Source organism: Cryptomeria japonica, chromosome 8 (assembly GCF_030272615.1).
Source record: "Cryptomeria japonica chromosome 8, Sugi_1.0, whole genome shotgun sequence".
Classification (NCBI taxonomy): Eukaryota; Viridiplantae; Streptophyta; class Pinopsida; order Cupressales; family Cupressaceae; genus Cryptomeria; species Cryptomeria japonica.
The window spans coordinates 594,489,427-594,505,001 of NC_081412.1; the positions used below are offsets into that span (position 1 = coordinate 594,489,427).

The 15,575-nt window shown below is 34.7% G+C and overlaps 1 protein-coding gene across 11 annotated transcripts; it reads right to left on the reverse strand.

The window, feature by feature from the left end:
• Window positions 1-3,479: 3,479 nt before the first annotated feature.
• LOC131037930 (protein TOPLESS-RELATED PROTEIN 2) lies at window positions 3,480-15,373 on the reverse strand. Of its 11 annotated transcripts, none has more exons than XM_057970188.2 (29): window positions 14,979-15,373; window positions 14,081-14,137; window positions 13,604-13,657; window positions 13,103-13,159; window positions 12,982-13,019; window positions 12,670-12,849; window positions 12,067-12,180; window positions 11,802-11,960; window positions 11,157-11,226; window positions 10,891-11,020; window positions 10,562-10,671; window positions 9,406-9,544; window positions 9,178-9,281; window positions 8,945-9,017; window positions 8,720-8,793; window positions 8,534-8,629; window positions 8,312-8,407; window positions 8,002-8,129; window positions 7,611-7,848; window positions 7,346-7,513; window positions 7,174-7,269; window positions 5,694-5,843; window positions 5,476-5,586; window positions 5,209-5,370; window positions 4,787-4,921; window positions 4,585-4,674; window positions 4,296-4,484; window positions 3,991-4,163; window positions 3,480-3,901 (listed from the first exon to the last, which is right to left on the reverse strand). In XM_057970188.2, exons 1-29 carry the CDS (start codon window positions 15,018-15,020, stop codon window positions 3,706-3,708), a joined length of 3,429 nt encoding a protein of 1,142 aa, XP_057826171.2. In that variant the 5' UTR covers window positions 15,021-15,373; the 3' UTR covers window positions 3,480-3,705. The 11 variants fall into 11 exon arrangements, with proteins under 11 accessions (XP_057826171.2, XP_057826170.2, XP_057826167.2 ...); XM_057970187.2 differs by having other exon boundaries at window positions 4,368-4,484; window positions 11,157-11,328; XM_057970184.2 differs by having other exon boundaries at window positions 11,187-11,328; window positions 14,979-15,372.
• Window positions 15,374-15,575: the final 202 nt, after the last annotated feature.

A 15,575-nucleotide genomic window follows, 5' to 3' on the forward strand; every position in this document is an offset into this window, starting at 1 on the left:
AGGAGAGAAACAGGCGGATCTTCAAAGAATCAAAATTGAGGGTAGAATCCCTTCTAAATAAGATCGAGGCAACAATTGTGGAAAAAATCAATAATAAACTTAGACATACACAGGTAAAGTCTATTAATTTAACCAGATGGGATGAGGTTCTTCGATCTAAATGGTTGGGTTTGATAATTCCCCCGTTTATTGGGAAGGGAGGTAAACAGGCTAAGATAGATAGGAAGCTAACAAAATGGGCTCCCCCCCGAAAGGGCTGGGCTAAGCTAAACTTTGATGGTGCTTCCCGTGGGAACCCTGGTGTAGCAGGTATAGGGTGTGCTATTCACCAAGATAACGGAGATCTAATAGCTAGCATTAATAAGCCCATAGGTGTGGCTTCTAATAACATGGCTGAGTTTTCAGCATTGCGGGAGGGACTGATTATAGCTAAATCACTCAAGATTAAATATCTGGAAATTGAAGGTGATTCGTCATTAACTATAAATGCAGTCAGGTCTAGGGAAGCGTCAAACTGGAGATTGAAAGCGGAATTAAAAAGAATTCTGGATTTGATCAAATACTTTGAGGAAACTTCGGTTAAACATATTTATAGGGAAGGTAATTCTATAGTAGACAAGTTAGCAAATTTAGGGGCAGATGGTAATTCGTCTGTCTTTAGGAAGGATATTCCCTCGGATTAAATTTTGGCGATGGCCATGTCATCAACTCATATCACTCCTCTCCAAGTCCTCTCCTAGTCCCTCAGGTATAAGTTCTAGGATATGCGGTCACCGTTTCCTTATTTCAGCATTTTGGTATACTAAGATTCAGATATATATATATATATATATATATATGCTCACATATATATATATGTATATATTTGTAGTTAATCCCATATGGATTGATTCGTGTTATATGGTGTATTCATATAAATACATATATATACATATATATATATATTCATATATATAGATATATGTATTTATATACAATCATATATATTTACATATATATATATACTCATATACATATATATATGTGTATGTGTGTGGGTGTAAATAGAAACACATACAATTACACACACGCATATATACATATATATATATACAGAAACTATATATATATGAGTATGTGTATATGTATTCAAAAACATATTCAAAGCTATCCTTATTTGATCCTTCATATATGCTTGTATAAATCTCTCCTCTCCTGTCCCTGTGTGTGGATGAAAGGGGTGTTTTAGGAGTGTAGAAAGGTGATTGGTAGAAGTCGGATATTCCTGCTCTGGCACATGCAGGTCTCCCCTCCAATGCAAGTTGTCTGAGTTTAGACTGTCCTGGGCAGCGAGGGTATAGACTGCAATAAGGAATATATGATGTCTTCTAATGATAATTAGTGACTGCCAGGCTATGTGTATACGTGCTAAGGTTAATGGTTTTTTGAATTTCTGATATTCAAGATTCTTTGCATCGGATAGTGATTGAAATAAGCCCTGTGTTAAATATGGGACAGTTAGCACAGGTTTCTGTTTCGTTGGTTGTGGGATAGCAGTGGATTTCATAGAATATCATAGCATTGGACTTATCTTGGATTTTTGATACTCTTTCTCTTCCGGGTGGGGTTCATTCGGGTTATTACAATCTACTGAGAAATGGATGGCATGTCCTTTTTTGTAGTGGTTTTGTGGAGGGAAGTAGTGGCCAGTCCAGGCTTAGTCATGGATATAGTTATGTAGAAGGTTCTATTGGATAAGACTCTGTACAGGTCCTTTGCTCTTTTGTTGTTTCACTCCTATCTCCGAGCATATATATTTCTGTGTGCATTTGTATATACTCATGATCCTGGTAGACTCTATGATATTCTCGCATATTGACATATAAATGTACACACATATGCATATGAATTTATTTATGTTATGGAGTATCAAATGTCTGTTGTGTTAAAAGTAATTAAGGAACTGTTAGAAATTGATCCTTTCCATTAATGTAGGCAGAATTGTAGCCTGGATAATCTCTTAAATTGAAACCCAAAAGGTTAAGATGGTTTCAAGCTTAGGGATATCCAGGCTATAATCCTCTTACATAAAATAGAAAAGATGTTATTATTCATTGAATGATTGTTACAAATTATTATGTTTACTATGCTTCTAACAGTCTGGCAAAGTAAGTTGCATTAAGGTTTTGCAGATTCGGGATACAGGACAAAAGTTAAAGCTCGAAGTATTAGTGGATTCGCCATATTTGTGAAGATGGATCCAACCGGAAAGTGTTGCAAGATTTTATGTACAAAAGAAACTAAAATGTCTAAATAAGACAGACACCATCCTCAGATGAGGAATTGTAAAAATGTACAGTTGTTTTTGTTATCTGATCCCATAAGGGATCTGGGCTAGACCGGAGGTTTTCTTATCTCCATTCTTTCCTACCGGTGCCCACACTGAATGGAGATGTAATAACTTTATAAAAGAAATAAATTTTGGCTTCGGCCTTTTATCGATCAAAAAAAAAAATTATAAAAAAATTCAAAAATATAAAACAAAATAAAATTATGAAATTTTTATTTCCAAACATTATATGAACATTTAAAAACAAATTAAAAAAAGATTAATAAAATCGTTGTTTTAAGTATGTTTTTAAAAGAATCTATAATGAGAGATGTAGTCTAAAATTAAATAAATATTAAAAAACAAGTGTCCATAACCCTTTTATACACATCAGAGTTTACTTCAAGCTAAAACCTGAAACTTTTATGCCCATAATTCTGTCCATAATTCTGGAAAGGACAGAAATATCCTTCTTTAATGGAAGGTGAAATATGTTTTTTTAAGTAGAACATTTTCTTATTCAAAGGAAATTCCCAATAAAAACCTACTAAAATTGAAAACCAGAAGGTAAAGAATTATTTTTGTTCCAAGAAAAGAAGTTAAGAGGACAAGGATTCATTTATGGTAGTCAAATAAAAATTGTTTGAACAATTTTATAAACCACCCTGAATTTGAGTTGGTAGCAGGAATGGTTATGTTGGCTTTTCTTATTGCTATATCTCTTGACTTGTAAAAGGGTCAAGACCCTTTCAAAATCCATTCCTACTTAATAAAAAACAATGGTAAAGCTCAACAATTATAGAAACAGTCTAGTTTCTAAATAGTTATGCTTTTATAGGTATTATGAACAAATTTGGACTAGATGGCATTAAAATTGCCAGTGATCACTGTTTGAGGGGTCTTTTATTGTAACCTAACCTAATAAATACCATGACAAATTTGGAGCATGTTTCAATCCGCCCCCTTTCAAAAGGCGGAGGGCACCATTTTTGTTTGAAGCTAGGTTGGGTACTATGAATGATCCCATTTCAAGTTAGGTTACCAAATTACTTACCCTCTCCACTGAACTGGCCCTTCTAAGAGGGACACTTAAAATTTTCTCCCTTGTATTATATGTTTTTTAAATGAATAACAGAGCGTTGCAAAAGAATCATTTACATAACATTTACAGTTTGCTAGGCCAAAGTCATCTATTCAGTCAAAACAAACAAATGATATCCATCATTACAATAACTTGTGATACATTGAAAATAATAGCAGAAGCTCTTCTAAAAAAGTAAATAGGATTACAGTATGCATGCGCATTAGAAAAATGCTACAATTATTGATCTCATAAACAAATTAAAATTCAAAAATTGCCATTTGCTGCTTGATATCTGTCATGTCACATTTCCATGCTAGCTTGGTAATTCTGAACCATGGTTGCTCGTCGAGGGATCTGAACCAACCACTCCATTCTCCAGTGAGCCCATGGCCTCCTTCCCCTGTGATTCTATAAGGTCAATCAAATACACTCCCCCATCAGTCAAACCAATAGCGAATTGGTTGCATTCATGTGGGTGTGCTGCAATTGCAAGAGGATAGACATTGTCACTGCAGATGGGAACCAAGAAAGTTCCATTAATTTTGGTTAGATAGAGTTCAAGAAGTGTATCATAACACGTGTATAAAAGACACCATACCTGCTCATTCCTGATGGCAAAAATGCAGCAGGAGGGACACGGAAAAGGGGCCTTAGGATATCTGCATCAAAAACACCAACTGCACCATCACAGAAACTGGCATAGACCAGTTGGCTATCACACGAATATTGGGCACTTGAAATTGGTGCAGACATTGAATCCTGAGGTTTCCACTGCAAAAGAAAGCAGCTAGTAGTCATTAGCTGTTTCTTCAAATGTTAGACTCCAGTTTTCATGTATGCAGTTAGTATAACTATAGATTGAAACTTTCAAAGCCCATCATATAAAAGCTAAGCATATCTTACATAGCATGCTTGTTCAAATGCAGAAGAATAATAAATTGCAATTTGGTTCTCCTGCACAACTAGCAAGTGAACCTGATCTTTGTGAAACTGTATTTTACTAACTCCAACTGGTGATGATAACCTTTCTCCATGTGGATATACAATTTGTTCTCGCTGTATTCCATATCCATCTAGGCTCCAGGCACAGAGCTGCCATCATAATATTTATCTCAATCAAAGCTGTGTTGTCATGACTTAATGCGAGAAACATAAATTACTTGAGTAATTCTCAGGGAGCTAAAGTCGTTACCAGACCATCAGCTCCAGCTGATATCAGCAGGTCCAAAGATAACGAAAATGCCAGGCTAGTGATTTTCTTTTGGTGGTGTCCTTGCAACATCTTCTCGGGGTATTAAACAAATGCAATGACATTATAGAACCAGGTCATAAATGAAAATCAGGAAAAACTGCTAAATACTAAATGCTCATAAAAACTGATATATCCATGGTACCTTATCCGATCCGGATTTCAAATTGCATATGAGAATTTTCAAGTTCTCCAATCCAAAAGCAACAACATTATTATCCTCTGGATGAAGAGCAAAAGATGTTGCTGGTGGGGAAGGGGGCAATAATATCGATATGGACTGCATTATTGCAATTAAGAATCTTATATCAATCACCAAAAAATCATGAATTCAAGAATGAAAATCATAGGGATACAGACTTCTACCTACATCATAATGTTCTTTAAAAAGTTTTTAACATATAACTATATGGTATTTATTTAACAGGATTAAGTACAAGTAGAATCATTGGCAAATTACTATATTTTCTAGCCAAAGAAATATTTAATAGAAAAGGAAGAAAATTAGTGAAGCAAACTATAAAACTACAAATAAACCTATTCATTTGAAATCAACATATAAATCACCTTCAACTTTTCCAATGTGAGTAAGGACACCTCTCCACCAGAACAGGATAATATGTATCTGTCATTGTTTGACAAAACCATGCATGATATCTGTTTTCCTGGATCTTTGTGACTTGAACCATGTGTAGCTGACTCGAACCCAGTCGGAATGGTAGTTGTCACCTGAAAATAAGTTTCTAATACTCGATCAAATAAAATGCATAGATTCATTTAAAATAATCTGATTTCCATTTCAGTCCAAGTAAATGTCCATATGAGAATCTGCACCTTCCCAGTTGGATTCCCCTCATTACATGTCCATATCCATCGCTTGTGAGAAGCATTGGAGTCCAAAGCTAAAACATTAGAACCAGATTTTGTATAGACTAATTGAACAATCTGTAGAGCACAATAAGGAAAATCAGAGGCACACAATAGAACAAGTAAATGAGATTTTGTATTTCACCTTGATAGTTTTATCTAGCATATAGAGGATGAGAACTTGCCTTTCCCTTTGACATTCCATCTGGTAATTTGAGAGACCTACAGTGGATTGAACGTGACACCTCTGCAAGGTTCAATCTTTTTATCTTGTTTGCATCCTCATCTCGAACACTTTGATTTACATTTGTTGGCCGGTTGCTATCAGCATTATTCTGTATGTGTAACAGCCATTGCAGTTAATTGTGGATTTCAAGAAACGGTAATTTTAGATGCTTATACATTAGTGTCAAATGAAAGTCATGAGAATGGAGAGAATATGATATTGTATTAAAACTATTAAGTCTGTAGAACAATTTCACATGACTAGCCTGAAATACGCTGCCCTGTACTCCATGCCACAATTTTGCCATGCTCAAATATCATGAAAATAAATCACATCCCTCTTAATATAAATTTTCAAACATCAGACCACAATCAAGGATTGCATCACTATTGTCTAAGGTCTTTCAGGTCTTTTGTAAGTCTTCCAAATTCCATCTTCTCTCCAGCATCAACTCCAAAAGCTCCATAGAATTGATTTCAAACACAAAAATCCACTCATTGCCATTGCCCAATGACTAGATGATGTAGGATACTGCCAATAAATGGAACCACCTGGAATTTCATGCTGAGTGCAGAGTCAAGGTAAGGTATATTTAGATTGTCATCACTTTGTAAAGATAGAACTATAACTATGTTAATTCACCTAGACATTCATCCTCACTGAACCACCCAATCCACCATCATTTTTACCTGACAATTTTCACATTATACTATTTCTAGATTTGTGCAAAAAAATGCATATTAGGGTGGCTGACATTTCCAATATTTTTTGATTCATATATCCAACATAAAAAATAGCTAGAGAAGGCCTTATCTTACCTAAAGAAAAGGGACTGCATCTTGGATACTGTCTTATATCAAGTCAAATTACCATCAAATTTAACCAACATAAATTTTGAACGGGGTGGTCAAATTTTACTTGGACACTATCTTATAATCTGGTTTTTCGCAGCAAATTTAGGATTGAGCAGTTCAAAACTCCAATACACCACACAGGATCAATATTAATGGCATCTGTAAAAAGTGCAGATCATTATCTGCTTCTAAGTTTAAATAAAATAAGACTGTCTACTTTACATTGTGATTTGATCTTCGAGGGCGCCGGATATTAAACTACATAAACTTTATGGTTCAAATCCATTTTCAAAAATATTGTTTAAAACAAATAAATAAATAAAAATGCTTCCATTATATATAAAAAGTTTAGAATCTTAGTCACTTTCACATTTCATATCCATACGAACAAGAATGGGATTAAGGTTGTTGAAATTTTGAATCTCATTATCATCAACCAGAATATTAATTTCATATTGATCACATGGACCTTTCATTTTCATGGTATGTTCTTCAAAAACTTAAATGATTAGCAGACACATTGTGTTTCATAAACTTCAAGACCCAAGCAGAAGGCCACATAACAATGGAAGTGAAGCTTCTTACCACTGATGCTACTGAAAGAATCTTCTCTAAGCAACCTGTTGTGCCAGAAAGTGGGGTAGTTTCATTTACAGAAGCAACAGAATTTATAATTGTGTCCTGCATTCAGATGATATTGATAAATGTTCTATCATAGGGTGCTTGAACATGATAAGCATATGATGTAGCATGGTACCTTTGTTACCAGTGCCGGTATAGGTATCTTTGCTCCATGAAATACTTCATTATTTAGCGTGTGAAGCAATTGCAGTCCATTTGCATTGGCTAAGATCTTGATCCCACTGTTCTTTGTTGTCACAGCCAATAAGGACCCTTCTTTGTTGAAACAAAGACGAGGACTGGTCTGCAAAATATTACAGGGCCTAGTCAATTTATAAAATCACATATTTTCTAACCATAGAAAATTGTACTAATCGGCATAATGGAAAATCTCTTTTTACCTCCAAGCAGCCTTCCTCAACATAAGTTGTTGCTAATATGGTGACATTGTCCATGTCCCAAAACTTAAGTTGGTTATCATCTCCCACTACTAGGAACCTATTCCTTGTTGTATCAAACTGCACCACCCCAAAGGAGTTCTTTTGAAGGCCACAATATGTACGCTTGATTTTTCCATCACTTTCATTCCACTCAACTAAGTATGATTCACCTTCTTTGCTTGTTCCACATGAGAAAAGTCTAATCCAATAAAAGGTAGAGAGAATCAAAGAACGTCTCAAGGTATTTCATTAACCAATTAAAAAAACTATAATGTATCAGTGAATTAACACAATATTTTGTAGTCATCAAAGCACAGAATAAGGACTTATATCTTAGAATATAACATAGTACCGTGATCCATCATCACTATAAGCTATTGCAGTGCAGAACTTCCCGGGCACATCATAGTCAAATGTAGACTCCCTACCATCATAAAACCAGGCTTTAATCTTGCCATCAATAGCTGTAGAGAGGATGAACTGCAATGAATCATGAAATATTATGAGCATGTTCTGAAAAATTCAGATTATATAGTTTAAGACTAGAGCAATCATAATCTGATAAGAAAAGATTTAGAGAAATGCAATTTCCAATGTTCTACATAAATGGCTTATCTTCCAACATTCTTTTGATTATGGAGAGCCTTCTGGGAATCACATGCCTGGACATTCTCTTTTTGATGAGGAAAAACACAATAAACGGGGGCTTCATGACCTTCAAATGTGTGCCGCATGCACCCCGTTACCGCATCCCATACCTTCACAATCAAGTAATTTTATCACAGAGCTATTGACTACATCAAAACTCCAATTTGGAAGAAAACTGATTTGTCCTTGTAATGAACATCATTATTGATGGTCAGTACGATAAGTATATGATTTACCTTGATGCACTTATCGTCCCCACATGTGATAACAGAAAGCTGTTGTTTATGACAATTGAAGGCAATATCATTTACCCCCCCGATATGAGCATTGATCTACAAATTTTGAGTTTAATTTTGTTAGATTCCATTGAACAGGAAATAAAGGAAGCAAAGCACATATTATTTCTAAAGTTGTGTATGAACCTCAAGGTGTGGTCTCAATTCTCTATACCCAGTATAGGAATATATGCGTATAATACACTCGGAAAAAGCAACTCCTGCAAGTCAAGTCATAAGAAAAGAAAACCTTCAAAAAACTATTTCTATTTTTATAATATCTTTGTCTACTAATGAAAAGGGGCCATCATCAATAAAACAAGATGATATCTAACTGCCCATCCTATAGACCAATAAGGTAGACCAACATACCGACCATTTCTCCATTAGGGCTCCAAATACAACGATTCACTGAGACAGCTTGTTTCTCAACAAAAAGTACAGACTAAGCACACAATGGTGAGAAGAACAAATATAAGTTAGTTCTTTGTTGTTGAGAATCACTCTATATGTAATGAGAAGATATGCAAAAAATAATATAGGACACATTCCTGCAAATAATATAGTAATTCTACTAATATTAAAGACAGAAAAGAGACCGGCACCTTTGTGGTGCCATTTAAGGCATCCCAAACTCCAAAGGTTTTGTGAACTAATTTTTCATATGATCCCACATCCCAAATTCCAAGATCACCAGTATTTGTTCCAACTGAAATTATAATCGTAGTCAATATGCATAGATGTCATACAATTAATAACTAAAAGAGAAGTAATAGATTGGATGGAAGAACATTGTTGGCTACAATGTTAACTCAATTTAAATTGAATATTACCTAACAGAATCGAATGCTTCTGGGGATGAAAATCCATGCTAATTACTTTGGAGCCTTCACTGAAGCTTCTCACAACCTTCATAGGAAGATCATCTCGTGGATAAATATTATGAGGTTGAGTTGGTCCTCTATACATCATCTGCTTATCAAAATAAAAATGATAAATGTTGAAGTTTCGGATATTATTAATCCATAACAATGACAGTAAGTAAAGAAAATTCTATGGCAAGTATATACAGATTTAGAATGGTGCACAAAATATTAGATACTTAAATACTAGAGCCTGATGTGAAAGTCACAACCCTTTAAATTCTGCAAACCGCCTGCTTGAAAGAATCATTTAACCAAAGTTTAAAAAGAATATTAGAAATACTAAATAGATCAGATATAAAGTTAAAAGAATGGAGAAACCTAAAGTTTTTATCAAAAAAAGGGTAAAGTTCATTCTTAATAGGATAGTTCAAGATAATGGCCATATCACTCAAGTAGCAAATGTCATTATTGATATCTTGTGTTTCAGGACAGATTTTTAGTTCCTATTTCGAAGAACTTTCGGGACCCCTGCATGTAACTTGAATATAAAAATGATGCTCTGTAACTGATTGTTTAGGTTTTGATAATTGACAGTGGTAGTGAGGTTGAAGCTCTCAATTCTTACCAATAATTTTTGCAATACAGGAGGCACGGGAAGGCATAATACAGACATTGGGGGTTGAGAGACACACTGATCAAAGTTTGAGTAGCAAAAGACATCTCCTAATATATTTGGAAGGGAACACCCAACATGCAAAAGGAAACTGCCTTTCAGAAATCAGCATTCTTAACCTTTCTGAGGTACTTATGATATTTTTGTCTTATAGTAAGATACATTAATGTGCTTTGTTTGTAAGCCATGTCAGTTTTGAAGATCTCACTTGAAACAATATCTATTCTAATCCATTGATTGAACTATTAAACTGTAAATTATCAAGTCGTAGTATACTCAAAGCTATGTCAATAATTCTATTGAAAATACTATATAAAGAAATATATAGCAGGAGAGATGACACAACAAAGGACAAAGACTAAGCAAATCATTTTGTGCAATTAGAACAAGATTGGAACAAGTATTGAGAAACTTCAAAAACTACATCATACATGGGAAGCCATTCCTTACCACATCAGATGGACCAATACGGGAACGCTTAGCAACATGTACAGGACTCAGAAATTGATAATCAGTTCCAGTACTATTTGCAGTGGGTGTTCTATTTTGTTTCAGCAAACCTGTTGAAGTCATTAGCCATAAAACTGTTTCAGAAAATATACATTGTTTGGTTGATTATTCCTTTCCACACAACAGGGAGATCCTATTAAAATTAAGATATTAAGAAAGACCAGTTATTCTTCTTATTAAGAAACCAACATCCCATAACAAACATTGAAGAATGGCTAAGAAATTTATTGAATGAAAATTAAATTTTTTACAGACTACAAAATATTTACCTGCATTCTGAGGTGGAAAAAGATTCCCTATGCCTGCAGGAGGATGTGGCATGGAAGGCTCAGAATTCGCCATCCATCCTGTAAGAGACAACCTACTACTACCAGAGAGATCAACTCCATGCAGAAATGGCTGCAAAAAATAAGAGAAAAGGTTTATTACTAAGAAAGAGGCCATGATATCAAGAAATGCCTAAAAGTAAAGAGAGAACAGTAAGACATGAGGCAGGTTTAAAATATTTAAACTACTGAATGGTAACACAACTTACAGCATGTGTAGGAATAGGGAAAGAAGGTACCCCTTGAGGAATCACTCCATCAATAGAATTATTTGTGTGACTTTGAGATCCACCATGAGATACACATATGTGATCAACAAACAAAGTTTTGATATCAGGTTTAGAAGTTGGGTCTTTGCAAAGTTGATGCTGCCAATTCAGACTGGAAAAAAAGGCGTATAAAAACTTATTAGTTGTAAGAAAATATACAAAATGAAAACCAATCCTTGCTTAAAGTACAATATCTGACCCTTAATTGGTTTTCTAATTCAAAAATTACATCCTCCAAACTGGTAGACTCGTTTTCAAACATTTTGCAGATTGCCATTAAAAATGTGGATAACAAACATGAGATTTGCTTCAATGAAATTCTAATCATATTACTGGAGCTTTATGATAATTCAGCTCTGGAATAAAGTGATTGGTGTTAGATTAGTTCTTAATTATTATTAACTAGTTATTTAGGTAGCTTAATCAAATAACTCTTATTTGAAGATACAATTTTTAGTGGATACATTATATCTTTGAAAGTTCCAGCAAATCTATAATGCAACTCTTGTAACTATTGAAAAGAAACAATTTTCCTTTAATTAATCAGGTTTGGAAACTGTGGCAAAGTAAGGAGAGAAGTGAGACCTTTGATTTATGAGGGTCCTTAACCTAGAAGTTTCAGTATGTGGAAATTTCAGCTTATTGCAAATTTGAGGGTTGCCTTTTAGAAGCTTTCTCAGCTCCAAAAACATAGATTTCCGTGTGGATGTTCTATCCCCATAATCAGAAAGTTTCTCATTTTGCCTACACAGAACCAACTCATGATTTAGAATTACAATATATATGGAAAGGGAAAACAATGGGACAACCTGAAAAAGCAATAAAAACCAAACATAAAATAGAGCACTACCTGATGTTTCTAAGAGGCATTAACTGTAAGAGCTCTTTGTAAATGCCATTACTAACATGTTCAAATACTTTGAGATCCTTTCTAAGTATTTCCACAGCTTTTGCATAATCTTCCCTGGAAAAGTATAAACTACTCAGAAAATATGACCTAAAAAACTCAGAGCTGCATTATTTAAATACAGCTGAGGAATTTATAACCTGAAACCCATAATCTTGAAACAATTGTCTACAACACTCACAAAATTTGAAAAGACTAAAAAATAAACAAACAAGATCCACAAACATTCTGGAATATGAACCATGACGAGTTTGAGAATAACAAGCAAGCTCTATCTCAATAGAAAAATCAGAAGTATTGAACAGAATCATCAATTAATGTTACATTGAAATTACAAGCCCAAAGTTAACTTTTATGAACAGAAAAATGAAAGATAACCCAAAGCCCAATTTTCACAAAAAAGAAGACTGAAAAAATCTCATTCTTTATCATTAAATGTTGATATTGATAACATAAACTGGCCTAGTGTTCTTGCAGGAAATACATTTTACAACACATCCAACAAGGACCGATACAGATCAAATTCCGATAGAGAATATTGCTTACATGTCCAATGCTTCTAAATATTTCTGTTTCCTGATCTCAAAGAAAATTTTCGTAGAGTGGAGATTCTCTCGAACTGTTGTAAAACCGGAGAGATAACACTCAACTTTATCCCATTCTCCAGCCAGAACTTGGGATTCAAAATAATCCATGTTAAAGTAGCACCCAGACTCTTGTTCCAACCTAGGCAATGCAAAATCAAAGTACAGTAAATATCAAGAGCAGACAAAAAGAAAGTTGAGCTATCTGATTTGCAGGATCATGGTAAAACAAAACAATGCTCAAAATTACCAGAATTAGACAGATAATACTTACTTGTGTGCTGTTTCACTGAGCCCCTCCTCATCCAGAAACTGCAAAATGAGGAACAGCAATTCGCTGCTCAAGTTGGTGTACATTGTGACCGAATTGCAAAGATCTGGTCCAAATCACTTACCTTGAACCAACTCAGCTTTTCCTTCTTCTTCTTCTCCTTGACAAGGATCAATAGCACCTGTACCATCAGATACCCAACAATCTTTATGTTCAGAAAACGGAAACCAGTTCCCTCTTTTTCACAAGTAGTGTCAAAAAGGAAAGTGAACAATTCTTAAATTACAGATAAAAACAAACAAGAAAGATTTAGATTAGCTATAGATGGGAATTTTGAAAAGGGCTAATCATTTCATCCCTGCATTGACCATGGCACCCAAATCTTTGTGAATTCAAAGCAACCAAATTTAAATATATAAAGAACTGACGATAAAACGAGGGTAAAAAATGTCCCACTGAAAACAACCGTATGTTACAAGGCTTTTATAGTGGAGATCTCAAAAGCAAAACAATATATAATAACTCATGATTTGTAAAATCTGCTGGCCTTTATAGTGAAGATCTCAAAAGGTAAGTTACATATTCATTCAGGGCTCTCATACAAGATCTGGTCCAAATCACTTACCTTGAACCAACTCAACTTTTCCTTCTTCTTCTCCTTGACAAGGATCAATAGCACCTGTACCATCAGACACCCAACAATCTTTATGTTCAGAAAACAGGAACCAGTTCCATCTTTTTCACAAGTAGTGTCAGAAAGGAAAGTGAACAATTCTTAAATTACAGATAAAAACAAACAAGAAAGATTTAGATTAGCTTTAGATGGGAATTTTGAGAAGGGCTAATCATTTCATCCCTGCACTGACCGTGGCACCCAAATCTTTGTGAATTCAAAGCAACCAAATTTAAATATATAAAGAACTGACAATAAAACGAGGGTAAAAAATGTCCCACTGAAAACAACCGTATGTTACAAGGCTTTTATAGTGGAGATCTCAAAAGAAAAACAATATAATAACTCATGATTTGTAAAATCTGCTGGCCTTTATAGTGAAGATCTCAAAAGGTAAGTTGCATACAAGATCTGGTCCAAATCACTTACCTTGAACCAACTCAACTTTTCCTTCTTCTTCTTCTCCTTGACAAGGATCAATAGCACCTGTACCATCAGACACCCAACAATCTTTATGTTCACAAAACAGGAACCAGTTCCATCTTTTTCACAAGTAGTGTCAGAAAGGAAAGTGAACAATTCTTAAATTACAGATAAAAACAAACAAGAAAGATTCAGTTTAGCTTTAGATGGGAATTTTGAAAAGGGCTAATCATTTCATCCCTGCACTGACCGTGGCACCCAAATCTTTGTGAATTCAAAGCAACCAAATTTAAATATATAAAGAACTGACGATAAAACGAGGGCAAAAAATGTCCCACTGAAAACAACCGTATGTTACAAGGCTTTTATATTGGAGATCTCAAAAGCAAAACAATATAATAACTCATGATTTGTAAAATCTGCTGGCCTTTATAGTGAAGATCTCAAAAGGTAAGTTGCATATTCATTCAGGGCACTCATAGTCTAAACCCTGCTCAGATCTTCAAATGACATTTTACATACTCATTAACACATTCAATTCTCCCTGCGCCTTACTCCAACTGACCAAGCCAGGCGTAGGCTACGGGTAAATTTAACAGTACATATACCATACAGCAACAGAGCAGGCCAGGCGAAAGTCTAGAGTATATTTAACCCGGCTCAAGTTTTAGAAAAATATAATCCAGTAAATTTAACTGGTACAAGTCCTAGATAAATCTAGAGAGTGCAAGCTCTCCAAAGCTTAAATCTAAGTTTATGATCTAAATCTCACCCAACATCAAGGCATGACTATCCTTCTGAACATGGAGGTATCCTAACTCAAAGGACACTCAAAGATTTTAAGAAAACAGAAAAGGAAATAAATAAATAAAACTAATTAGTTGCTTCTGTAATTCCAACATACCTCAAGACCCTGGAACAGAACACCAGAAGAAACAAAAGGCATGTAAGAGAAATGAAGTAACCCACATGAACATACCCAAATCTAATTTCAATTGTCGCATACAACTAAACAATGCAGTAGGTCATATTAAAATTTTCTCTTTCTTCCGCCTCCTTCGCTTCTGCTATTGTAGCTCTGCTTCTTTCGCCTCAACACAGAGCAAGTAGAGCTGAAAACAATGAAAAGAAAGCTTGATCAAACACGGTGAATGAATGAAGAGAATGGATTGATGGCCATTATATAACGAATCCAAATTTAAGTTCCCCATTCTCGAATTTATCACTCAGCCAGTGCAAATCAATGTCACCCTTCCTGGGAAGTATTTCCCTCAAACTGCGAAACTTTTTCAAGTAAAAGAAAATGTAAAGTCGTTGAATTTATTATAAGTTTGTGGGTCGTTTCCGTGCTATTGGGGCCCGGGCTCGTGTCATTTGAGTTTTGTCACCAGGCTGATAAGCACTCAAACTTATCGTTGATAAGTACGTTATATATCCAATAGTACGGCTGAGTTTGTATTTCTATAGATGGTGGAAATATAGTTCATGACAACGATTCGGA